This window comes from Perognathus longimembris, chromosome 20, assembly GCF_023159225.1.
Source record: "Perognathus longimembris pacificus isolate PPM17 chromosome 20, ASM2315922v1, whole genome shotgun sequence".
NCBI lineage: Eukaryota > Metazoa > Chordata > Mammalia > Rodentia > Heteromyidae > Perognathus > Perognathus longimembris.
Genome location: NC_063180.1, coordinates 19,692,373 through 19,717,850, shown reverse-complemented (window position 1 = coordinate 19,717,850; position 25,478 = coordinate 19,692,373). Strand labels below are relative to the sequence as shown.

At 51.0% G+C, this 25,478-nt stretch overlaps 1 protein-coding gene across 1 annotated transcript in view; it reads left to right on the top strand.

Moving 5' to 3' along the window:
* Window positions 1-25,024, top strand: part of Grik5 (glutamate ionotropic receptor kainate type subunit 5) — a 51,574-nt gene extending 26,550 nt beyond the window's left edge. Inside the window, 9 exon segments of the mRNA XM_048329446.1 lie at window positions 1,179-1,382; window positions 14,114-14,230; window positions 14,387-14,496; window positions 14,974-15,147; window positions 16,545-16,710; window positions 17,315-17,540; window positions 21,507-21,635; window positions 21,740-21,861; window positions 24,447-25,024. Coding sequence (XP_048185403.1) covers window positions 1,179-1,382; window positions 14,114-14,230; window positions 14,387-14,496; window positions 14,974-15,147; window positions 16,545-16,710; window positions 17,315-17,540; window positions 21,507-21,635; window positions 21,740-21,861; window positions 24,447-24,872 — 1,674 coding nt within the window. The 3' untranslated portion in view covers window positions 24,873-25,024.
* The last annotated feature ends 454 nt before the right edge of the window (window positions 25,025-25,478 follow it).

Here is a 25,478-nt window from a genome sequence, read left to right as displayed (position 1 = left end):
GATGCCTTGCAGGCCCTTTGGTGGCTCAGGAAGTAGATGTGAGTCACTCCTGGCCGTGTGAGAAAACGAAGGGCAACCAAATAGGAAATGTTAGTGTGTGACACCCAAGGTTACTGAAAGGAAGGACTGCTTTTTAGAATTAAGTCTACTTGTGTGTGTATGTGTATGTGTAACTTAAGTTGTAAACTATCACAATATAAAAGAGGGCATAATAAAAAAAAATCTGAAGCTGGGCTCTGGTGGTTCACACCTGTCACCCTAGCTACTCAGGAGATGAGATCTAAGGATCATGATTTGAAGCCAGCCCTGGAAAGGAAAGTCTGAGAGACTCTTATCTCCAGTGAACCACCAGAAGTCCCAGAAGTAGAGCTGTGACTCAAGAGGTAGAGCACTAGACCACCACACACACACACACATCTGAAAGCCCTCTTACTGTTTGGCACACCCCATGGTGCTATCCCGTGTGCTTTGTTTGAAGTTCCCTCCCTCCCCTACAAGCTTTTTGGTTGGAAACCAATGAACATCAGGTTGGCTGTGTAGACTAAGCTGGGCCTCCTGCAAGCCAGGCAGTGCACACCTATAATTCCAGCACTGAGGAGGCTGAGGCAGGAGAGGTAAGAATTGAAAGCTACCCTGGGATACATAGTAAGACCTGCCTTTAAAAAAAAATAAAATAAAATGAGTAAGTAATCAAAGGGCTCCTGCATTGTGCCAGAGGCTCACAGGATCCGCATGCTTTTTCCCCGCGTGTCCAGCATCTTCTCCCCACAGAGATTTTTTTTCCAGTGGTGAGGCTTGAACTCAGAGCCTGCACATTGTCCTTGAGTTTTGTTTTTTGCTCAAGGCTAGTCCTCTACCACTTTGAGTCACAGCGCCACTTCCAGGTTTCTTGTGGTTGACTGGAGATTAGAGTCTCACAGACCTTCCTTCCCAGGCTGGCTTCAACCACACTCCTCAGATCTGAGCCTCCTGAGTAGCTGTGATTACAGGCGTGAGCCACTGGCACCCAGCCCCCACAGAACATTTCTCCGTGCAGAAGGTGTGCGGTGAATCTGTGAGCAGAAACCTGCTCAGTCCAGATCCCCTGATTCTGCCTGGACCTCAGGATCCCTAATTTGGCCCCTGATTCCACCCCCATGTGCCTGATCTCTGACCCCTGCTGTCTTTTGCCCATCCAGGAGAACCCGTACGTCATGCGCAGGCCCAACTTCCAGGCCCTGTCAGGGAATGAGCGCTTCGAGGGCTTCTGCGTGGACATGCTGCGGGAGCTGGCTGAGCTGCTCCGCTTCCGCTACCGCCTGCGGCTGGTAGAAGACGGGCTGTATGGGGCTCCAGAGCCCAATGGCTCCTGGACAGGCATGGTTGGCGAGCTCATCAACAGGGTATGGCTGGGGAAGGGACCATAGAATGGGCGGGGGGGGGGGGGGGGGGCGGGGGAGGGGGAGGCTCACACCAGCCTGGCATGTTGGAAAAAAGAGGAGGAAGTTGCTAAGGACCCTCCACCAACCTGGCTGGTGGCAACACCAGGAGAACAGGTGGGGAAGAGTGGTGATGGTATCACCATCTTGGCCCTGCTCAAAGGTTTGTTGATGGGCAAAAGTAACATAAAATAGGAACCATGCAGAGGCTAGAGGTGGTTTTGGGGGAATCTTCCTGCAAGGGGGTGGGGAGCAAGATTGAGAACAAGGACACTACCTCTTTTTTTTTTTTTTTTTAATGCGGATCCTGGGGCTTGAACTCAGTGTCTGGGTGCTGTTCCTGAGCTTTTGTGCTCAAGACTAGTGTGCTACCACTTGAGCCATAGCTCCATTTCTAGCTTTTTGGTGGTTCATAGGAGATAAGAATCTCACACATTTCCTGCCTGGGCTGGCTTTGAACCACAATTCTCAGGTTTTAGCCTCCTGAGTAATTAAGATTACAGGTGTGAGCCACTGGCATCTGGCTTGCATTGGAGTCTTTAGATGAATCCATTTCTCTCTCTCTCTCTCCCTCTCTCTCCCTCTCCCCCCCCCTCTCTTTCGGTCATGGGGCTTGACTCTGGGCCTGGGCACTGTCCTTGAGTTCTTTAGCTCAAGGCTAGCACTCTACCACTTGAACCACAGCGCCACTTCTGGTTTTCAGGTGGTTCATTGGAGATAAGAGTCTCTTAGACTTTCCTGCCCCAGCTGGCTTCAAACCATGATCCTCAGATCTCAACATCTTGAGTAGCTAGGATTATAGGCATGAGCCACTGGCGCCCAGCTTATTATTTTTTTAATTAATGTTTTATTGTTATTGTAAAGGTGATGTGCAAAGTAGTTCCAGTTACATAAGTCAGGTCAAGAGAACATTTCTTTTTGGACAGTGTCACATTGTCCCTCATTTTCAGTTTTTTCCCTTCCCATCCCTACCCACAAGTTGTATATTTCATTTTCAACATATCTCTCTCTCTCTCTCTCTCTCTCTCTCTCTCTCTCTCTCTCTCTCTCTCTCTCATTTTTTGTTAGTTGTGGGGTATGAACCCAGGACCTGGGCACTGTCCCTGAGCTCTTTTGCTTAACGCTACTGTTTTACCACTTTGAACCAAAGTACCAGTTCTGGTTTTCTGGTGGTTAATTGGGGATAAGATTCTCACAGCCTTTGTTGCCTGGGCTGGCTTGGCACGACAATCCTCAGATCTCAGCCCCCTGAGTTGCTAGGATGACAGTCATGAGCCACCAGCGCCTGGCCCATTTCTCTTCTTGAACCTCAGTTTCTCTTCCCCTCAAGATAGACCTAATACCTGACCAGGTGTATGATAAGGGTCTTAGCCAATAGGGACGAATTTCCTATTTGATCACACAGCAGGCCCAAGAGCTGGCTGGGAAGATGCCAAGAGATGTGACTGAAGCTGGAATGTGGCTTAGTGGAAGAGTGTTTGCTTAGCATGCATGAAGCCCTGGGTTCAGTTCCTCAGTAGCACATAAGCAGAAAAGGCTGGGAGTAGTGCTGTGGCTCAAGCAATAGAATGCTAGCCTTGAGCAAAAGATGCTCAGGGACAGTGCCTAGGCCCTGAGTTCAAGCGCCAGGACTGGCAAAAGAGAGAGAGAAAGAAAGACAGAGAGACACAGAGAGAGAGAGAGAGAGATGAGGCTGGACCAACCAGACCCCCTTGGCAGGAACAAGCCAAGAGCTGCTGTGCAAGACAGGGAGCCGGCCAGGAGCAGTGTGGGAAGCCGGCACTGATCTTGTGGGGCTCAACCTTGTCTCTCCTGTACTAGAATTTACTGCATTCGAATCCCTGAATGTCACCAGGATAGACAGAAGCAGAACACTTGGGCTTGACAAGGACATTTATTCCCTAAAGTACTGATTTTTCAAGTTATTGTGAATGCTAGAACTTGTCCTCTGATTGAAAGCTTCTTCAGAACCCTGGACTTAAAAAAAAAAAAAAAAGCAGAGCAGCTCCAGGGAGAAGTAAAGAGATGCCCCCCTCCCCCCCTCCAGGCCTGACTCTTTGGTCTCCCCCACCCCACATCCTGCAGGCAGGCCCAGAGGCATGCCTGCCCTTGCTTTCCCTGCGGCCAACTGATTTGAAAGCTTCTGCCCTAGGGTAGGTTTTAAGGCCTGATGAGACAGAGGGGAGAAGGCACAAGCAGAGTGCCCTGTGCTGCCGTCTCACTGGCTTCCCGGGGCCAATTTCCACAGCGTGGTTCTCGGTCACCTAGGCACAGAAATTTTCTTTCATCAGAACCCCCACCCCCACCCCAAGAAGCAGGCTCCAGGGGAATAAACCCAGGGGGGCCACTATAAACTGGATGCTAGTTGATTTATCAGCCAAGAAGGAGACCAGTCTAGAACATGGCTTCCTTTCTTTTTTCTTTTTTTGCCAGTCTTGGGACTTGAACTCAAGGCCTGGGCCCTGTCCCTGAACTTGTTTTGCTCAAGGCTAGCACTCTATCACTTGTGCCACAGCGCCACTTCTGACTTTTTCTGTATATGTGGTGCTGAGTAATCAAACCCAGGGCTTCATGCATGCAAGGTAAGCACTCTACCACTAAGCCACATTCCCAGCTCCTGGAACAGGACTTCTTTACAGCTGCTTGGGTTGAAGCAAGTCTTAATTTTTGTGGCCCCTGGACAAGAGGATTTGGTACCCAGGATGTAGCTTGCCAGGCAGTAGCTGGGTGACCTTTACTAAATTACTAAACTTCCCCATCAACTTTGTTTCCTCAGCTCTAAAATAGGGTAAATCTCTCCTGGCATAGAGCATCGTGAGCATGAAATGAATCTAGAACAAGGCCTGGCAGGTTGGGAGTGCTGTGTGTCTATGTGTTACACAGTTCAAGAGAGGAGATTCCACCTCCCTCCAAGAGTCCACCACTCAAAGACAGTCTCAAGCAAAAAGATGGATTTATTGGGGAAGCAAAAAGCAAACTGACAAGGAGGGACGCAGGACAGACTCGGGAGCTGAAACTGCTACCCCTAACAGTCCTCGAGCTGGGGTTTATAACTGGGGTTTATAATGGTAAAAGCATAGCACAAATATAGGGGGTTGAGGGCTGGGGATATGGCCTAGTGGCAAGAGCGCTTGCCTCGTATACTTGAAGCCCTGGGTTCGATTCTCCAACACCACATATACAGAAAATGGCCAGAAGTGGCGCTGTGGCTCAAGTGGCAGAGTGCTAGCCTTGAGCAAAAAGAAGTCAGGGGAGGCTGGGGATATGGCCTAGTGGCAAGAGAGCTTGCCTCGTATGCATGAGGCCCTGGGTTCGATTCCCCAGCACCACATATACAGAAAACAGCCAGAAGTGGCGCTGTGGCTCAAGTGGCAGAGTGCTAGCCTTGAGCAAAAAAGAAGCCAGGGACAGTGCTCAGGCCCTGAGTCCAAGGCCCAGAACTGGCAAAAAAAAAAAAAAAAAAAAAAATAGGGGGTTGACCCAGGGGTGTAGAGCAAGCAACAAACAAGCTAAGCAAGCCATTTACAGAAGCAGAGGTCAGGTTGACCTAACATTTAACTTCATTTTAACAATTGTTACCATGTTTCCCTAATCAAGATGGAGTCAGCTCCACTACCCCCAACATTTGCTACCATGTTTCCCTAATCAAGATGAAGTCAGCTCTAGTTCCTACAACACATGCCCTATTCTGTTAAGGCTCCTATTCCTGTCTCCCTGGCTGGCTCATACATACATTCATGTGTTTATCCATTTGCCATCCAGTTGACATTTATTGAGCACCTACTCTGTACAAGGCCCTCACTTTGCCCCAGGGGATATGGTAGTGAACTAACCAGACCTGACCTTGCCCTTTCTGGAGCTTCAGAGGGTCCATAGGAAGCTTCCAGAAGGCTTTGAGCTAGCTCAGAGCAGCAGGAACAGGGAGGAGATTCTAAGGGGGGGGGGGGGTGGTGGGGAGGAGGAAATGACAGACTGTGGGACGTGGAGAACCCAGTGTCTGGTGACTCCTGGGTGGGGAACGCAAAAGGAAGGGGGTGGCATTCTCGCCTGGCTGGGGCAGTTGGCAATGACATTTAGCGAGAGAATAGTGGAGGAGGAGCCAGCGGGCAGCACAGAGGAGGGTGGGGGGCTCGCCCCTGCCCAGTCTGAGCTGCTGCTGTGGGGGCAGCCAGAACCGCAAAGCAGCCTGGGAATGTCACCACTGACTGACCCTACCGGATTTCATGTCATGGCTAGAAGATCGCCCCCCTCTGGCCAATGTGAGATATGGGATTGAGCAACAAAGAGACAACACCTCTCCCACCCAAGGTTGCTGCCAGGCACGTGTGCCTCAAGGCCCATGCCCTTGCCAGACTTCCCTCCCCCCACCTGCCCCAGAGGTACTGAGGAAGCGTGGAGCCACAAGGATTGGCTTCACTATCACAGGCTGACTGCTCCTGCAGGGCCAAACCCTTGTCCTAAGCTTTTTTTTGTTTTGTGGGCGTTTTTTTGGCTTGAACTTTTGGCCTGGATACTGTTGCAGAGCTTCTTTTGCTCAAGACTAGTGCTCTACTACTTGAGCCACAGCTCCACTTCTGGCTTTTTAGGAGATAACATCCTAGCTGACATCCTAGCTACTCAGGAGGCTGAGGTCCGAAGATCCTGGTTTCAAGCCAACCATGGGAAAGGAAAGTCTGTGAAACTCTTATCCCCGATGAACCACCGGAAAACTGGAAGTGGTGCTGTGGCTCACAGTGGTAGAGCGCTAGCCTTGAGTGAAACAGCTCAAGGACAGCGCCCTGGCCTTGAGTTCAAGCCCCAAGGCCTCCAAAACAAAAAGAATTTCATGAACTTTGCTGCCTGGGCTGGCTTTGAATCGCCATCCTCAGATCTTATCTCAGCCTCCTGAGGGATTACAGGCATGAGCCAACGGTACGTGCCCAGCTTGACTCTTTTCGTATTTATATCTTGGGCATTACCCTGGGTTAATACACATAGATCTGCCTGTTTTTTTTTTTGTTTTGAGTTGTTTTACTCGGGTACCCGTCTGGTGCCCATCTCTGTTCCAGCCACTAGGGGGAAGCAGTGTGCAGAGCAGACATGGTTCCTGCCCCCATTCCCCCCCCACCCACCCCCTTGAAATTCACACTCTACGGGGGAGACTTGACAGCAAGTCTATTAGTATCCTATGACATGGTGGGTGCATTGGGGAAAAGGAATAAAACGGGAAGGGATACAGAGTGGCTGAGGCATGGATGTTTGAGTCATGGCAGTTGTGTAAGCATTAGAAAAAGGCAGAAGTGAACTAAGGCAGGCAGCCCTGAGAAGACCCACTGGGAAAGGGGAGTCACAAGGGCCCCAGCTTTGCCCATCTCCCCAGCACCCAGGACAGTCTGCCACTCAGAAGATGCCAAGAAGTACTTGCTGCATTAGAGGGCAAGAATGTTTTCCAGAGAGAGGGTCCCAAGGTGCGACAGAGCTTGCCTGTTCCCAAGGATCAGTGAAGGGGGTGCTGCAGCCTAGTACGGGAAGCATCTAGAACACATAGTTTAGGATCTTATATTATTTTTACTTTTTGGCAGTACCGGGAATTGAACTCAGAACATCCTAGCCAAAGCTCTACTCCCTTAAGCCATTCCCTAATCCTTTGTGCTTTTTAGTTTGTTTCTTCAGATAGGCTTTCCAGCTGTGGCCCAGGCTGACCTTAGGACTTCAGTCCCCCTACTTCTGGAACTGTGCTGCCAGATTGCATATACACACCCAAAGAAATGCATGTCTGTAGGGTTTGCCTGGGGTCGCCGGGAAAATGGTGAAACCTTTTCACTCTAGGGCAGTGTGTTGAGAAATGAGAATTATTTCTGGACATAATCTTTTGAGATGCTCGTTTGAAATTCAAGGGAAAAGCCATCTCAAAAAAAAGAGAGAGAGAAAGAAAGAAAGAGGGAGAAAAAGAAGGAAGGAACAAGGAAAAAAATTATTCAAGATAAGATGTAGGCATTTCATTGTGTGACTGGAGCATGAATTATTGAACTCATCCCCTACTGATGGCTGGCTGGGTGCTTTCCAGTCTTAGAATTCCTAGCCTCTGCCCTTCTAAACTTGGCCTGTGGCTTTATGAGAGTGTTCCTGAGGGATACATTCTAAGAAATGGAAGTGTTAGGTCAAAGGATATGAGGTGTTTTGTTTTTTCTTTGAAGTATATACTGCCAAAAGTGCATAAGAATATCAAGTTTCCTTCACTCTTGCCAATAGTGGGTATAGTATTGATCTTTCCAAAACAGTCCTTGCCAATGTGAAAGGCCAAAAACAATATCCAATTGTTTTAGCATAAACAGAGTGTTTCATGGTAGAGTATTTATCTTTATGTGAATGTAATATTATTGGCTTAACTGGTTTTTATTTTTAATGATACTAAGATTTGAACTCAGCATAGTTATAACTTGCCTCCAGCACTACTTAACCCTATTTACCCACTGTGGGCCAGTCAGTACTAGAGCTTGAACTTAGGACCTTGAGCTCTCACTCGTTTTTGTTTTGTTTTTGCTGGAGATTGGTGCTCTACCACTTGAGCCACCCTCTTTTCTAGCTTTTTGCTGGTTAATGAGAGATAAGAGTCTCTCAGATATGTCTGCCCAACCTGGTGTCAAATCTGGATCCTCAGATCTTAGCCTCTTGAATAAGTAGGATTACAAGTGTGAGCTACCCCTACCTGAGTCCTTGAATATATGTATTTTTTCCCAACTTATTTTTTATTTTTATTTTATTTTTTTGTTGGCCATGGGGCTTGAACTCTGGGCCTGGGCACTGTCCCTGAGCTCTTCAGCTCAAGGCTAGCGCTCTAGCACTTTGGGCCACAACACCACTTCCAGTTTCTTGTGGTTAATTGGAGATAAGAGTCTCATAGACTTTCCTGCCAAGGCTGGTTTTAAACTGCTGTCCTCTGATCTCAGCCTCCTGAGTAGCTCGGACTACAGGCATGAGCCGCTGTGCCAGGCTTATTTTATTGAGCTTGACTCTGCATAAAATGACTGATTGAAGCATCTTGTTTTACAGTGCTTGCCTAACACATGTGAAGCCCTGGATTTCAACCCCAACGCCATTACCGCCCGCCCCCCCCCCCCAAAAAAAATAGTGTGTGAAAAAAAAATCTTGATGCCTGGCTTTATATGTTGTTGAATTGGTTTTTCAGAAGGATTGTATTAATTTCTACCCAGGCTCCTTCTGAGCACTGAGTATTTCAATTGGCTCTTAGTGATAGGAACCCCCCTGTCATTTTGGAAGATGGTAAATCCTGCTTTGGGCGGTGGGCCGTGGCAGGGCTCGTGTGAATAGGTAATCAATGGAATCTGAGCCCAGACTGGACTGAGAGCGGACAGGATGAGGCCATGGGTGCGCCCTGTGTGTCCTCAGTTTCTGGCTGTGTAATTGAAATAAACAGACACAGGAGCCAGCAAAACCCCCCATTGGCGCACTGACCCATGGAACCAGGCCACTGTGATGGAAAGATCCAAGTGGAAGTCCCCAGAAGTCCCCCTCTTTCCCAGGGCAGTCATTCAAAAGCAATTCTCCATCTTCTGAGGGATTGAACAGCTTGAAAGAAGCAGGGGCGGGAGGGCAGCCATCCGCCCTCTCTCCACTGGCCCATTTGGCCTGTGCAGAAGATAGATAGACACGGGAGAATGCCTGCGGATTATTGTCCCTGTAATCAGGTGATGGCTCCAATTGCAGCTGCCGTCCCAAATGAAGTCTCTTTCCTGGAGCAGATCAACACGACCCTTGGCAGTTGGTGTGAGCTACTGACCTAGCAAAGGCTTGGGTTTTTTTCCCTCCACACCATTTTCCAAGGATCACCAGAAGCCAAGTGTGCACCTCTTTGCCACTTAGCCCAGAACATCACCTGTCTCATTTTGTGCCATGATACAGGAGCTTGAGGGTCGGCCCAGCATGGGGCTGGTGCATTGCTTTGACAATAGTATACCAATCAAGGCTGAGGAGCAGGAAGTCATTTCTTCAAGTGGGATTGGTAATCACTCCCCTGTGGATGTTTTCTGGTCCAGACTAGGGATGAAAATAACATCAGCTACTTCACTAGAAACAGCAGCTCTTTGAACAGAGGGAATATAATAGAAAGCCAGGCATGGTGGTTCAAGCCTGTAATCCTAGCTACTTGGGAGGCAGAGATCAAGGATCATGGTTCAAGGCCAGGCTGGGTATAGAAGTTCTCGAGACTTAACCAGTGACTTGGGTGTGCTGGAATATTCCTCTCATCCTAAGCTACAAGGGAAACACAGTATCTGAGCACAGTGGTACATGCCTGACAGCCTGGTGACAAAGGAAAGCACAAACGGGAGGATCGTAATCCAGGATGGCCCCAGCCATAAAACAAGTCCAGCCCAAGGCCCCAGGTTCAAATCCCAGTGCAACCACAAAAAAAAAAAAAAAAGAATTGCTGTTATATCAATACATTGCACCAAACCCAATGACAATATTCCTATCACTAAGTGATGGATAACTGTATCCGCTTCTTATATATAAAATCTTCATTTGAGAAAAGAACTACCTTTTTTTTAAAAAAAAAAAAAAAAAAAAAAGCTACACACAGGGCTGGGGATATGGCCTAGTGGCAAGAATGCTTGCCTTGTATACATGAGGCCCTGGGTTCAATTCCCCAGCACCACATATACAGAAAACGGCCAGAAGTGGCGCTGTGGCTCAAGTGGCAGAGTGCTAGCCTTGAGCAAAAAGAAGCCAGGGACAGTGCCCAGGCCCTGAGTCCAAGGCCCAGGACTGGCCACTAAAAAAAAAAAAAAAGCTACACAGTTCCGTATTCCATTGTTTTCATGTGCCACTCATTTATTTAACAAACATTTAATGAAAATGTTGTTTTCACTTCTTACTCTTAAAGCAATGCTTCATGCTAGCCTTGGACAAAAGAGCTCAGGGACAGTGCCCAGGCCCTGAATTCAATTCAAGCCCTATGACCAAAAACAAACAAGCAAAATGCTTCACAATAACCTTGTACTTTCACATGTGAAATACATCTGCATATATTTCTCTTTTTTCTTTTGTCAGTCACGAGGCTTGAACTCAGGGCTTGGGCTCTGTCCCTGAGCTCTTTTTTGCTCATAGCTAGCACTCTACCACTTTGAGCCACAGTTCCACTTCTGGTTTTTGAGTGGTTTATTGGAGATAAGTATCATGGGGACTTTTCTGCCCTGTCTGGCTTTCAACCATGATCCTCAGAGCTCAGCTCCTGAATGGCTAGGAATGCAGGTATGAGCCATTGGCTCCTGGCTACATATATTTCTTGAAGTGAACCTGAGGGCTAAAAGGGTGTATATGTATGTGTATAGTTATATGTACATTTATATCTATATAAAAATATGATTGTAATACATATATTTGAAATGCTTAAAAAAAGAATTGTTAATTAGCTAAATGTGGTGCTACATGCCCATTGTCCCAGTTACTCAGGAGGTGGAGATGGGAGGTGGTCAGAGGCTGATGCTGTAGCACAAGCACAAGACCCTTTGGAAAAGCAAAGTAAAACAAAGGCTTACGTGGTATAGCCCCTTCCTAGCAAGTGTAAGCCCTGAATTCCAACCTCAGTACTGCCATAAAAAATTTAAATGAGATGGGCCGCTGGTGGCTCATGCCTGTAATCCTAGCCATTCAGGAGGCTGAGATCTGAAGCTCGTGGTTCGAAGCCAGCCCAGGCAGAAAAGTCCCCAGGAGATTCATCTCCAATTAACCACTCAAAAACCAGAAGTGGGTTGGGGCTGGGGATATAGCCTAGTGGCAAGAGTGCCTGCCTCGGATACACGAGGCCCTAGGTTCGATTCCCCAGCACCACATATACAGAAAAAACGGCCAGAAGCGGCGCTGTGGCTCACGTGGCAGAGTGCTAGCCTTGAGCGGGAAGAAGCCAGGGACAGTGCTCAGGCCCTGAGTCCAAGGCCCAGGACTGGCCAAAAAAAAAAAAAATTAAAAAAAAAACCAAAAAAAAACCAGAAGTGGCGTTGTGGCTTAAGTGGTAGAGCGCTAGCCTTGGGCACAAAGGGGCTTGAGGACAGCACCCAGGCCTTGAGTTCATGCCCCACAACCAACACACACAAACACACACACACACACACACACACACACACACAGACAATAATAATATTTTAAAAAGGATTTGTCAACTAATTGTAAAGTTAACAATAAATAAGGTAAAAGACAAACAAGAAAAAGAAAAGGGGTAATAGAAATGGCATCCCTTAGGCCTGAGGTGACAAGGGGACGAGATTGGAAAGATGAGAGCTTAGAAACCCAGAGATGGGGTGGGGGTCCCACAGAGCCGAGACCCAGACCTCTAGAGAAGGGAGCTCAGTTTGTTTGGTACTGCTGGCATTTGGCCGGGTTTGGGATTTTGGTGGCCGCTCCCACCACATGGGACGATGCACCTTCTATCCTCTTGTCTTCCAAATGACCCACAGGGCTTTGCAGGAAGTCCAGGTGGGTACATCGGTCCCCTGGGCCTCACCACCCCGCAGCCCCAGGGAACTGCAGCGTGCTGCGGGCAAACTGGCCGCTGTCTGGAGCCACCGTGGAGACCCACAGTGCCTCACGGGAGCAAGCCCTTGCCCTCTGGGAACTGTGCTCTTGAAAATGTTGCACCCGGCTTCTCCTGGGGTCCCACTAGAGCTCCCACAGCTGCCGTGCCCATGAGTGCGCATCAGGACCTGCATGTGTCTTTTCTGGCTTCTGCTGGTCTTGCCTAGAGACAAACCATGAGAGTATTTGAATGAAGAAAAGTTTGTTCTGAAGGCTCTAGGAGCGGTGGGAGGATGGGCTCGATGACGGCCTCGGGCCAGGGGGCTGTGGCCAGGGGAAGGCTGGGACAAGGTGGCACGGGGACCCGGCAGTACAATGCAGGGGGACCATGACAGCTGGGGGTGCCATGCAGGAAACTTGAATGAGGCCAAGGCCAATGCACTGATTCTGGAGAACCTACAACTCCACGTGGGCTCTGCGCTTCCTCTGAGCTGCACACAGGCTGGGAACACAGTCGGAAGGAATACTAAGAAAACTAACGCTTAAAAGGATACAAGTCAAAGTGGGGCACCAGAAGTTCAAACCTGTCATCCTGACTACTCAGGAGGCTGAGATTTGAGGATCACGGTTCAAAGCCAGCCCAGGCAGCAAAGTCCATGAGACTCTTATCTCCAATTAAACACCCAAAAAAATCCAGAAGTGGAGCTGTGGCTCAACTGGTGGAGAACTAGCCTTGAGTGAAAAAGTTCAGAGACAGTGCCCAGGCCCTGAGTTCAAGCTCACTGAGCTGGGAGTGGTCATGTATCCCAGCACTTAGGAGGCTGAGGCAGGGGGGCTTGAGTTTGAGGCCAGCCTAGGCTATAGGGAGACCTTTGCTTATTCCAAAGAACCCACAAGACAACTACTCATATGTACATCTATATGTGTATATATATGTGTGTAATATATGTATGTTTTACATATAATATATGTATATTAGATATGTGTAAATTTGCATGTCTACATACATAACATGTATACACATTATGTATATTACATACATGTATATGTGTATGTATTACACATGCAATATAACATATTACTGTACAATATATAAATATTATGTTGTATATTATATCATTAATTATTATATTGCTGATGTATTAACATATGTTAATATGTAATATATTGCATAATAATATATGTAACGTGTGCATGTAGCGTATACACAATATATGTGTAGTATAGATGCATATGTGTTATAGGTAGGCAGGTAGAGAGATGATCTCAGCTCAGCTGGGCACTGGTTCTGTGTATCACAGGTGTCTTTAAGCGTACATCCAGGTCACAGTGGTGGTCAAGTACAGGAGAGTAGCCATCACATCTCTACTCTGTGGCCCCCAGTTCCTGTCTTACTCTCTAGTGCTTGTACCCTTTGAGGCCAGAGAAACAAGGCCAGGTGTGGCTCAGAGAGCGGTGGGGAAGAGTGGACAGGATAATTTGTGCATACATTTATGCAGCATGGTGCAAGAAGACGTGAAACCAAGGCTTGAAAGGGGGTTCTCAGGGCAGGCTCTCATCCACACTTTTTTTTTTTTTTTTTTTTTGCGGGTCCTGGGGCTTGAACTCTAGGCCTAGGCGCTGTCCCTGAGTTTCTTTTGCTCAAGGTGAGTGAGTGCTCTACCACCTAAGCCATAGCCCCACTCCCAGCTTTTCTGAGTCATTTATTGGAGATAAGAGTCTCACCATGTTTCCTGCCTGGGCTGGCTTCAAACCAGGATCCTCATGTCTTAGCCTTCTGAGTAGCTAGAATCACAGGTGTGAGCCTCCAGCGCTGGGCCTATCCAGATATCTTGATGCCAGTCACAGCAATCTTCATGACCTAAGAGGAGGAGTCAAGAGCTCTATAAAACAAGACTCTAAATATGAACTTGACCAGGAAGAGTGGAACATCCAGCACCTGGGTGGGACATCTGGGCAGAAAAGGGACTCAAGGAGAACCTAATAATTAAAAAAACAAACAAACAGAACTTAGGGTATCTGGGTAGCTGTGAGGGACTCCTAGACCAGTCCATGCTCCTGGCTCTTCTCATCACTTCCTCTCTCTTCTCCATCCTCTCAGTCCAGTGGGGCGTGCATTTCCTCTCTAAGATTCTCTCTACTTCTCTCTTCTTCCTCTCTGCCCCAACCTGCTTCTCCCCCAGCAGAAGGCAGACCTGGCTGTGGCAGCCTTCACCATCACTGCCGAGCGGGAGAAGGTCATCGACTTCTCCAAGCCCTTCATGACGCTGGGGATCAGCATCCTCTATCGAGTGCACATGGTAGGGCTCTCCGGGGGGCGTGGTGTGGCGGAGGGCAGGGCGAGAGCGGGGCTTGGGTCTGGCCCAAAGGCCTGTCAGGCTTCAGATGGGAGCAGGGGGGAAGCACACAGCTTTGGCAGGGGTGGCTAGTCTAATCTTATTCCCGTCTTCCCCTAGGGCCGCAAGCCTGGCTATTTTTCTTTCCTGGATCCCTTCTCTCCTGCTGTGTGGCTCTTCATGCTTCTTGCCTACCTGGCCGTCAGCTGTGTCCTGTTCCTGGCCGCCAGGTAAGCACATTGCCTGCTGCCTGGGTGAGAGACACGAGGCCCTGCAAGCTACCTGTGCATTCCCTCTTCTGCTAGGACTATCCATTATGGGGCCCTGAGTTCCCTCCATCCTCTCTTCTCCTTTCTTGCTCTAGCTCTGGGTCTCATTCTGTCCCCTGTGGCTCTGACTTTACCACTCTGGCTCTCTTTCTCTCTGGGCTGCTGTCTTTCCTCTTCGCTCTGACTCTCCCTTTTTGTCTCCTCTTTTTACTTGCCCATGTGAGCCTCAGCATCTCTGCCCCCAGGGCTCTCTGTCTCTGTGTGTCTCTGCCCTCCCCGCCCCCTCCATGTATGGGAGTGACCTTCCCTCTGCAGGCATGACCATTGTTCCTCCTCTTCTAATCATCACTCCTCCTCTTCTAATGTGGTGACTCTGTCTCCTCCCTCGGTTTCTCTCCTTTTCCTCCACACCTTGGCCCCACCCCTATCTCCCCACAGGCTGAGTCCCTATGAGTGGTATAACCCACACCCGTGCCTGCGTGCCCGTCCCCACCTCCTGGAGAACCAGTACACGCTGGGCAACAGCCTGTGGTTCCCTGTGGGGGGCTTCATGCAGCAAGGCTCCGAGATCATGCCCCGCGCGCTGTCCACACGCTGTGTCAGTGGAGTGTGGTGAGATGTTTCTGTCTGTCCCTGCCCCCTGCCCCGGGCTGGGGAGGGCCTGAGTTCTGAATGGCACAGGCGTAGGGTGGGGTGCTAGCATTGGCCTCCAGTCCTCTGCTTCCCATTTCGGTCAGTGGCCTGATCTCAACATGTGCTGCCTCAGGCTTCCAAACAGCAGCTGGGCTTGCCAGCACTTCCTGCAGCTCCTCCCCTCCTTCTCAGTAATGAACACAGAAAGCCAAGGGGAAAGCTTAGGACTGGAACATTCTCCCCATTTTGTGGATTAGAAGACTGAGACCCAGGGACAAGGAATGAACATGCATTTAGCTAGAAACATGCTAGCCTGGGCCCCTCCACTGCCCGGGCCTAGCTGGCCGCCAAGACCATCATAACTCTCTTAGTCTTCCAGGGCTCTTCTTCCACCCATCCTCCCATCAGAGTTTAGCATTACTGTGGCCATTGCAGAGGCCTCTGGAGCCTTCCATGTGCTGAGGCATTCAGAGTACGCATCTGCCTTCAGGGGCAGGGGAGAACAAATGAATAAGACAGATAACAAATGTTGGATGTCAGATTTTATTCAGAGCATATGTCCCAAAGATGTTCTCATTTGAAACTTGTTCAAGACTAACCTTCATGGGTGGTGGGGTTTTACTCTCCCTTAACTAAGTGGAACTGTCATGGAGCAGTCATTTGCAAGTCCCTTGATCCACTGCCTCACAAACTTGCTGGTCCTTATGATTATGATTATGATTATTATAATGATTGGCCTTGAGTCTGCACGATTTCCATAGTACCCTCATATTTGTTTCCTATAGCTGCTGCAAAAATCCCCACCCATTTAAAGCAACACAAAATACTATAGATTCTCCTCTAGTTCTAGAGGTCAGAAATTCAAGATCGATCTCACTGGGCTAAAAGTATGTTGTTGGAGAGGTCGCTTCGTGGCTCATGCCTGGAATCCTAGCTACTCAGGAGGCTGAGATCTGAGAATGAGGATCACAGTTCAAAACCAGCCCAGACAGAAAAGTCCCCATGAGACTCTTATCTCCAATTAGCCACTCAAAATACTAGAAGTGGTGCTAAGGCTGAAGTGATAGAGTGCTAACCTTGAACACAAAGAGGCTCAGGGACAGTACTCAGGCCCTGAATTCAAGCCCTAGGACCCACAAATAAATAAATAAATAGTTTGATTATCCAGTTTCCAGCTATTTCCCAGACAACCTTATTCTTCCACCTGGAAGTAGAAGTCTAGAAATAATTCCTAAACCCAAGTCTGATCAGGAAGCTATACTTGTAGTCTCCCCACTGGTCAGCAATTGAGTCTTTTACCTGTTGGAGGAACTGGGGGTAGGGGGGCTGGGCATAGGGTGGGAATCTGTCCACAGCTCACCCCTGCCATCCCCCAGGTGGGCCTTCACCTTGATCATCATCTCATCCTACACGGCCAACCTGGCCGCCTTCCTCACGGTGCAGCGGATGGAGGTGCCGGTGGAGTCGGCCGATGACCTAGCGGACCAGACCAACATCGAGTACGGCACCATCCACGCCGGCTCCACCATGACCTTCTTCCAGGTGAACCCCTGCCTCCAACTCCATCATGCACGGGGCACCTCTAGGTGGCAGGGGACGACAGACGGGGAGGGGCAGAACACATGGGCACCAGGAGCACCGGGCAGGGCTCAGATGTGGGATACGGTGATAATTGATCTGTGCCACAGAGCACAGAACGGCTGGGGTCAATGAGGCTGCTAGAAAGGCCCCGCCTGGGAAGGTGGGCAGCAGGGGAGAAGAAAAACCTGCCAGGGGATAGGGGCTTGTCCCTGTGCATCGGCAGAGATGAGGAGAGGAGGGAACCCAGTGAGGAAGGCCAGCCGGGCTCTGAGACCTCAAAGGCCAGCGTGTGGCCTTAACCTGAACCTGCACTTGAGAACCAGAGGTGACCACTGACAACTGGCATAGACCAGCTTTGGAGAAGTTAGAACTGAGCTCGTCCAGGCTCCTGGGTGGAGGGATTGGGGGAGGACTTGGACCTGGTCTTAGTTGTCTGTGCTCTTGCACTCTCTCCCTCCCCCGCCCTCTCTCCCTCTGTCTTTGGCTCTCAGGTTGGGGGTCAGTGGGGAGGTTGGGGGGATTGGAGGCCCCTGACCTCTTTCCCCCTTGTGATCTCTTTGCCCAGAACTCAAGGTATCAGACGTACCAGCGCATGTGGAACTACATGCAGTCGAAGCAGCCCAGCGTGTTCGTCAAGAGCACGGAAGAGGGCATCGCCCGCGTCCTCAACTCCCGCTATGCCTTCCTGCTGGAGTCCACCATGAATGAGTACCATCGGCGCCTCAACTGCAACCTCACCCAGATCGGGGGCCTCCTCGACACCAAGGGCTACGGCATCGGCATGCCGCTGGGTATGGCTACCGCCAGGGTTGTGGGACATAGCGAGGGCCCCGTGCATCTGAAGGGAGGTGTGCCAGCAGGACCAGGGCTGGGCCAGGCCCTTCCTGGGCAGATCTCAACACCCCTGCACCCTTGACCTGCAAAATACGGGCCTAGGACTTACCAGTTCAGCCTCACAGGGCTGTGGAGAAAATCCCCAGAAACTTCACATGTGTAGCTCAATATACATGGATGGGGAGGCTGTACCCTTCCCCCAAGGGCCCAAAGACCCCTGAGAAGAGAAAGATTGCTTTTATTTGCTTCATGTTCTTTCCTTTTCTTTCTTCTTCTTCTTCTTCTTTTTTTTTTTTTTTTTTTTTGGTCAGTCATGGGGCTTGAACTCAGGGCCTGGGTGCTGTCCCTGACTCTTTTGCTTAAGGTTAACTTTGAGCCACAGTGCCACTTCTGGTTTTCTGGTGGTTAATTGGAGATAAGAGTCGCATGGAGGAGCAGGGCACTGGTCATTCATGCCTGTAATTCTAGCTACTCAGGAGGCTGAGATCTGGGGCTGGGAATATGGCCTAGTGGCAAGAGTGCTTGCCTCCTACACATGAAGCTCCCGGTTCGATTCCCCAGCACCACATATATGTAAAACGGCCAGGAGGGGCGCTGTGGCTCAGGTGGCAGAGTGCTAGCCTTGAGCTGGAAGAAGCCAGGGATGGTGCTCAGGCCCTGAGTCCAAGGCCCAGGACTGGCCAAAAAAAACCCAAAAAACAAAAAAAAAAAAAACAAAATAAACATTTATAAAAAAAAAAAAAAAGGGGGGGGGGACTGAGGATATGGCCTAGTGGCAAGAGTGCCTGCTTCATATACATGAGGCCTTGGGTTCGATTCCCCAGCACCACATATACAGAAAATGGCCAGAAGTGGCGCTGTGGCTCAAGTGGCAGAGTGCTGGCCTTGAGCAAAAAGGAAGCCAGGGACAGTGCTCAGGCCCTGAGTCCAAGCCCCAGGACTGGCCAAAAAAAAAAAAAAAGGAGGCTGAGATCTGAGAATCACAGATCAAAGCCAGCTAGGGAAGAAAAGTCTATGAGACTCTTAGGCCCAATAAACTACTTAGAAAAAGGCAGAAGGGGAGTTGTGGCTGAAGTGATAGAGTGTTAGCCTTGAGCACAAAGAGGCTCAGGGGCTGAAAATGTGGCTTAGCAGTAGAATGCTTGTCCAGCATGTATGAAGGGTTCCATTCCTCATAAACAGAAAAAGCCAGAAGTGGCACTGTGGCTCTAATTGTAGAGCACTAGCCTTGAGCAAAAGAAGCCCAAAGATAGTGCCAGGCCCTGAGTTCAAGCCCCAGGACCAGTTTTGTTTTGTTTTGTTTTTTAAATCTCATGAACTTTCCTTTCCTTAGAACTATGATCCTCAGATCTCAGCCTCCTGAGTAGCTAGGATTGCAGGTGTGAGCCACCAACATCCATCTTGTTTCATATTCTCTGCACCAAGCCTATATTGCTTGACTCAAAACAGGTGTTAGGAAAATGCTGGATGGATAGAGGGATGAAAGTGAGGACGGAAAGGATGGAAGGCAAGAATGGAAGGAAGAAATGAAGAAAAAGAGGAGAAAGGAGAGGGTGGGAATGCAAGGAAATGCCTATTTAGAGTTCAAGATAATGTTTTTTTAATTAACATTTGCGTTTTATTGGAGGTGATATGCATTTACTCCCTCATAGGGTAATACGTCATTTTAAAAATTGAGAAAAAAGGGGCTGGGGATATAGCCTAGCGGCAAGAGTGTCTGCCTCGGATACACGAGGCCCTAGGTTCGATTCCCCAGCACCACATATACAGAAAATGGCCAGAAGCGGCGCTGTGGCTCAAGTGGCAGAGTGCTAGCCTTGAGCGGGAAGAAGCCAGGGACAGTGCTCAGGCCCTGAGTCCAAGGCCCAGGACTGGCAAAAAAAAAAAAAAAAAATTGAGAAAAAAATCTCCCTTCTCTTTGCCCCCTTTCCTTCCTTCCCCAAGATAATGCTTTTCAAGGCTCAGTGCTGGAAAAAAAAATCTACCACCAAGTTGTTTTTGTTTCTCTTCTTCTTATTTTTGCCCTTTAAAATCATCTCTGCACTGATGGCACCTGCCTTAGTTACCTATAGCTAAGCAGCAAAGTACCGAAGCCTAGTTAGGGACATCAGTATGATGCCAAGGAAAACAGTGTAGCCTGGCACTTTGGGTGTGGACAGGCTCTGGGGTCACACCGACCTGGATTCCAGCCCCACTTCCCTCCCGGGTCCCGCACATGACCCGAGGCAGGGGGCATCACCTCCTCCTCCCAAAACTCAGTCCCACAGAACCACTGCGAGACCTAAAGATACTTGTAATAAGCCCAGAGTCTGACACGTGGTAGAGGCTTGATGATATCAATGCCTGCATTCACCCTTGTCCCTCTGTCCTGGTGTGCGGCAGATACTCAGCCAGCATCCTGACTCAATGAAGAAGCCAATAGGGAACAGGATGTGAGGGGCACTTGGGACCCTGGCTCAAGGGAAGGACATGAGGACGAGGAGGCAAGAGGTGGGAGAGAAGACAGGACAGGCTAGGGAGCCACTCACCCAGCGGACTGGTCCCATACTTTCCTGGGTGCCAAGTCCTGTGCCGAGCAACTGCCAAGACCCCAGTCCCTCCTGACAGCCAAGACTATAGACACACAGCCATGTCATGAGATGTCAGGTGACAAGTGTTCCTGTGAAAATTGAGAAGTTGATGTAGAAAGAGGTCTTTGGCACCGTCTCCGTGTGTGAGCATGAGCACTGGTCCTGGAGCTTGACCTCAGAACCTGGGCGCTGCCCCTGAGCTTTTTTACTCAAGGCTGGCATACTACCACTTGAGTCACACCTCCACTTCTGGCATTCTGGTGATTAATTGAAGATCAGAGTCTCACGGACTTTCCTGCCTGGGCTGGCTTCAAACCGCGATCCTCAATAGTGAAGATTATCAGTGTGAGCCACCGGAGCCTGGCTCAGTGCCATTTTAAATAAAGTACTCTGGGCTGGGAATATGGCCTAGTGGCAAGAGTGCTTGCGTCGGATACGTGAAGCTCTGGGTTCGATTCCCCAGCAGCACATATATAGAAAAATGGCCAGGAGTGGCACTGTGGCTCAGAATGCTAGCCTTGAGCTCTAAAAAGAAGTCAGGGACAGTGCTCAGGCCCTGAGTCCAAGGCCCAGGACTGGCAAAAATAAATAAAGTACTCAGTACTCAGTGCAGATTTGAGGAGGTGTGGGAGCCAAGGTCAGGAGCTTGGGCAGTGGCAAGGGCCTTTCCAGCAGGGCTTTGCTTGGCAGATTTGGGATTCCACTGGGAGGCCCGAGTGGCTGGGGTGGGGCCCCTGTGCCTGGCTGCCGGTGAGCATAGGCTCTTGCAGGCCAGGAGAGCCTCATTCTACGCATGGCAGAAAGCCACAGGAGTTGTCTGCCAGAGCAGTCTGTTTTGACTGCTCCCAAAACTCTGGCTGCTGTGTGGGAAAGAGGCCGGGGGTGTGTGTGGCTCAAGCAGTAGAGTGCCAGGTTAGCCAGCCAAGCCAAGCAGGTCCAGGCCCTGGGTTCAAATCAATACTGCAAAGAAAAAGAAAAAAGCGGGGGTGGGGGGGGAGGGGAGGCAGCGCCGGTGGCTCACACCAATAATCCTTGCTACTGAGGAGGCTGAGATGTGAGGATCAAGGTTGGAAGCCAGCCCTAGCAGAAGAGTTCCCGAGAGATTCTTATCTCCAATTAACCACTCAAAAGAACAGAAGTGGCACTGTGGCTCAAGTGGTAGAGGGATAGCCTTGAACACAAAGAGCTCAGGGGCAGCGCCCAGGCCCTGAGGTCAGTCCCATGACCAAACAAACAAAAAGCTGTGAACCTGGGCAGGGTGGGACCACAGGGATGAGCCTGAGCCTGGGGCAGAGCCAGGAAAGCCGGGCTGAGGGAGCCCAGATGGCCAATGTCCTTGATGTGCCCGGCCAGGCTCCCCGTTCCGGGATGAGATCACGCTGGCCATCCTGCAGCTCCAGGAGAACAACAGGCTGGAGATCCTGAAGCGCAAATGGTGGGAGGGAGGCCGGTGCCCCAAGGAGGAGGACCACCGAGCTAAAGGTCAGCCACGCCCCCTCCCCCGCCCAGGCCCGCTCGCCCCGCCCAGAAGCCCCACCCAGCCCCTGGCCTACACAGCCTGTCCTCTCGGCTCTCTCCACCCCCAGGCTTGGGCATGGAAAACATAGGCGGCATTTTTGTTGTGCTCATCTGTGGCCTCATCATCGCCGTCTTTGTGGCCGTCATGGAGTTCATCTGGTCCACACGGAGGTCCGCAGAGTCTGAGGAGGTGAGGAGGTTGTTGAGTGAGGGTGGAAGGAAGAGCCCCCACAGGGACTGAATGAAGGTGGTATTGAGGATCATGACCGGTAGGGAGGAGGGGGACCCAGAAGAAGAGGAGGAGTGCAGGAGGAGGCTAAGGCCTTCGGTGCTCCGAGCTCCTGAGAGGGAGGTCTTGGGACAGGTGACAGGACAGGCAAAGAGCCAGAGAACTTGGGGCATGAGACAGTACACAGGAGGGAGGAAGGCTTCTCCTGGCCCACTCCTTCCCAGGGCTTTTTTCTTTGAGATACTGGGATTTGAACTCAGCCTTGGGCTTGCTAGGCAGGCCCCTCTACCACTGGAGAGACACCTACCCTTTTTTGCTTTAGTTTTTTTGTTTCTGGGGTTTTTTTTTGGAGGGAGGGGGGGGTTGCGGGGCTTGACCTGTGGGCCTGGGCACTGTCCCTGAGCTCTTTTTGCTCAAGGTTAGCACTCTACCACTTTTTTTTTTTTTTTTTTGCCAGTCCTGGGGCTTGAACTGAGAACTTGGGCACTGTCCCTGACTTCTTTTGCTCAAGGCTAGCACTCTACCACTTGAACCACAGCACCACTTCCAGCTTTTTGTTTATGTAGTGCTGAGGAATCGAACCCAGGGCTTCATGCATGCTAGGCAAGCACTCTACCCCTAAGCCACATTCCCAGCCCCACTCTACACAGCAACACTTCCGGTTTTTTGGTGGTTCACTGGAGATAAGAGTCTCAGGGACTTTGTTGCCCAGGCTGGCTTCCAACTGAGATCCTCAGATCTCAGCCTCCTGGGAAGCTAGGATTATAGGGGTGAGCCACTGGTTTCCAGATGATAAAGATTTTTTTTTTAAATTTCTTGCCCTGGTTGGCCTTGGACCACAATCTTCCTGCCTGTGCCTCCCATGTAGCTCAGATTATAGGCACACCAACTTCCATGAAGGCAGGTGAGCTTCTAACTCTCAAGATTTGGCCTCCTCTGAGAGAGAGGCAGTCTCACCACCTGCAAGATTGTTTTTTAAGATACCAAACATCCTAAGACACATAAAATAAAACACATAATGAACTTTACTCAGTGGCAGTTGGCAGGAGGCCTCAGTTCATCGAGGGAGGACCTCTCCATGGGCTGCTTGACTGTCCCACCTGCCATGGCCACTGACATTTCCCAGAGCAAGTGATCCAAGAGCTAGCAAGGCAGGAACAAGCATGGCAGCCAGCTTGGCCACGATCTGTGAGCCACTCAGACCACCTGAGATTCTACAACTACCAGACATGGCTGCCAGGGAAGGGAGGGGGATCTTAGGGGCCACCTCCAAGTGTTTGAAACCACAGCTCCATAGCTGATAGCCCCACATGAGTGTCTAATTCAGTGTAATGATGTGTCTGACCCTGAGCTCCTGCCCACTCTCGGGGCAACCAACCCTGATGTCTTTCTCCAGCCCTTACCAAACACTGTTGACTGCAATGGCTTACAGGCCTTACCCTACCTGGCCCCCTGCTTCTCCCACCTCACCCCCCCTCTCTCTCCTCTCCCACTCCTATCTCTGCCTCCTCGACTTGCTTGTGTGTCCTCGGACCTGCCAAACTGCTTCCACCTTGGCCCCTTTGCCCTGATTTGTGTCTACCCAGAAACTCTTTTTCCAAAGACTCGCCTTTCATGTACCAGTCTTCTCCAGTACTACCCTGTCTCGGCATTCAGCATCACTTCCATCCCCACTCTTCACTGCCTCTTCTCTGTGTGTTTTGTTTTCTCCCTCACCATCTGCCCTCCTTTGTACACCTATGCCTGTGTTCCTATCCATCTCTGTACATCTGACTGTAACCTCCAGGAAGGCTGGAGCTTGGGGGGTGGGGGAGGCAGGAAGGATGGAATCCAGGGTGTTGCATCCATTAGGCTGAGTGAAGTGCTACATCCGTGAACTATATCAGCAGCTCCAAGGACTGGGACTTCATCTTTTTTATTTTTTTTTCTAATCGTGCTCAGAACAGCACTTGCCACTCAGCAGGTGCTTACGTCTTGCAATAATGATCAAACAAATACAGGGCAGAAACTGGGGAACCAAGGAGGAAGGAAGAGCTAGCGGCAAGTCAGAACATGAGAGTAGCAGCCAAGCAGATGCTGGTGGGTCACACCTGAAATCCTAGGTAGGCTGAGATCTGAGATCATGGTTCAAAGCTAGGTGGGGCAGGAAAGTCTGTGAGACTCTTCTCTACAATCAACTACTCAGAAAAATCTGGAGGTGGAGCTGTGGCTCAAGTGGTAGAGCCCTGGACTTGAAAACAAAGAAGCCCCGGGGACAGCACTTAGGCCCTGAGTTCAAGCCCCAGGACCGACACAAAAAAAATAAAAATAAATGAATCAGTAACTCAGTAAAAGAGAATGAGAGTAGCCACAACAAGAGGAGGAAGATGGGAGGCTGGGGGGGGGGGGGGGGAAGGGCAGTTCAAAGACAAGGGGAGGAAGGATGGAGCTGGGGAGACAGGGGAAGATGGCTACGAGGCTTGGGATGGGAAGTGGGGAGGGCAGAGGAGGAAAGGGGTACGGGACGGGGTGCGGGAGGCCGGGGTGACCACTCCGCGCCGCCCCAGGTGTCCGTGTGCCAGGAGATGCTGCAGGAGCTGCGCCACGCCGTGTCCTGCCGGAAGACGTCGCGTTCCCGCCGGCGCCGGCGCCCGGGCGGCGGCCCGAGCCGGGCGCTGCTGTCGCTGCGGGCCGTGCGGGAGATGCGGCTCAGCAACGGGAAGCTGTACTCGGCGGGCGCGGGCGGGGACGCGGGCGGCGCGCACGGGGGGCCCCAGCGCCTCCTGGACGACCCCGGGCCGCCCGGTGGGCCCCGGCCGCCCGCGCCCTGCACACACGTGCGCGTCTGCCAGGAGTGTCGACGCATCCAGGCGCTGCGGGCCTCGGGGTCCGGGGTCCCCCCGCGAGGCCTGGGAGCCCCCGCCGAGGCCACCAGCCCCCCGCGGCCACGGCCCGGCCCTGCCGTGCCCCGAGAGCTGGCTGAACACGAGTGACCCTGGGCGGGGCCCGAGCCGGGGCGTCCGGACTGATCAGCGGGGACTGGACCCGGCCCAGGCCCAGCCGCCGCACCCCAATCCCCCCACCGAGGGGGGAAGAGGACAGGACTTGGGGCACCGCGCCCCCAAGCCCCGGCGCGAGCCGGCGTGCGCCCGCCCCGCGAGCGCAGCACAGGAGCCGAGGACTCCCAGGCTGGGGACCAACGGGGGCCATTGGAAGAGGGGGTGTCGCCCCGAAGGCAAAGAGCAGCCCGTGGAGAGGACCCCCAACTTGGGACTGCTCGGGCGCCCCCGACGTGGACACGGCCTTCCACACCGGTGGAGACGGGAAGGGCCTCAGGATGGGTGTTCCCTGGTGCCCCTCCACTCTTCTCTTTCTCTATTTTTTTTTGGGGGGGGGGTAAGGGGAAACCTTGGAATTTCTATGAGACCCCTCCCCCCTTAGGGAGGGGGTCAGTTGGGCCCAGTCCCTTCCCCCCTGCCACATCTCAGTCCCTGTTGGAATAAAAAACAAACAAAACCACCTCCCCAACCTTGGGGATAGTTGGGTCTCATTTCCTGGGGGTGGGGGTGGGGAATAGGAAGTTCCCCCCCCACACACAC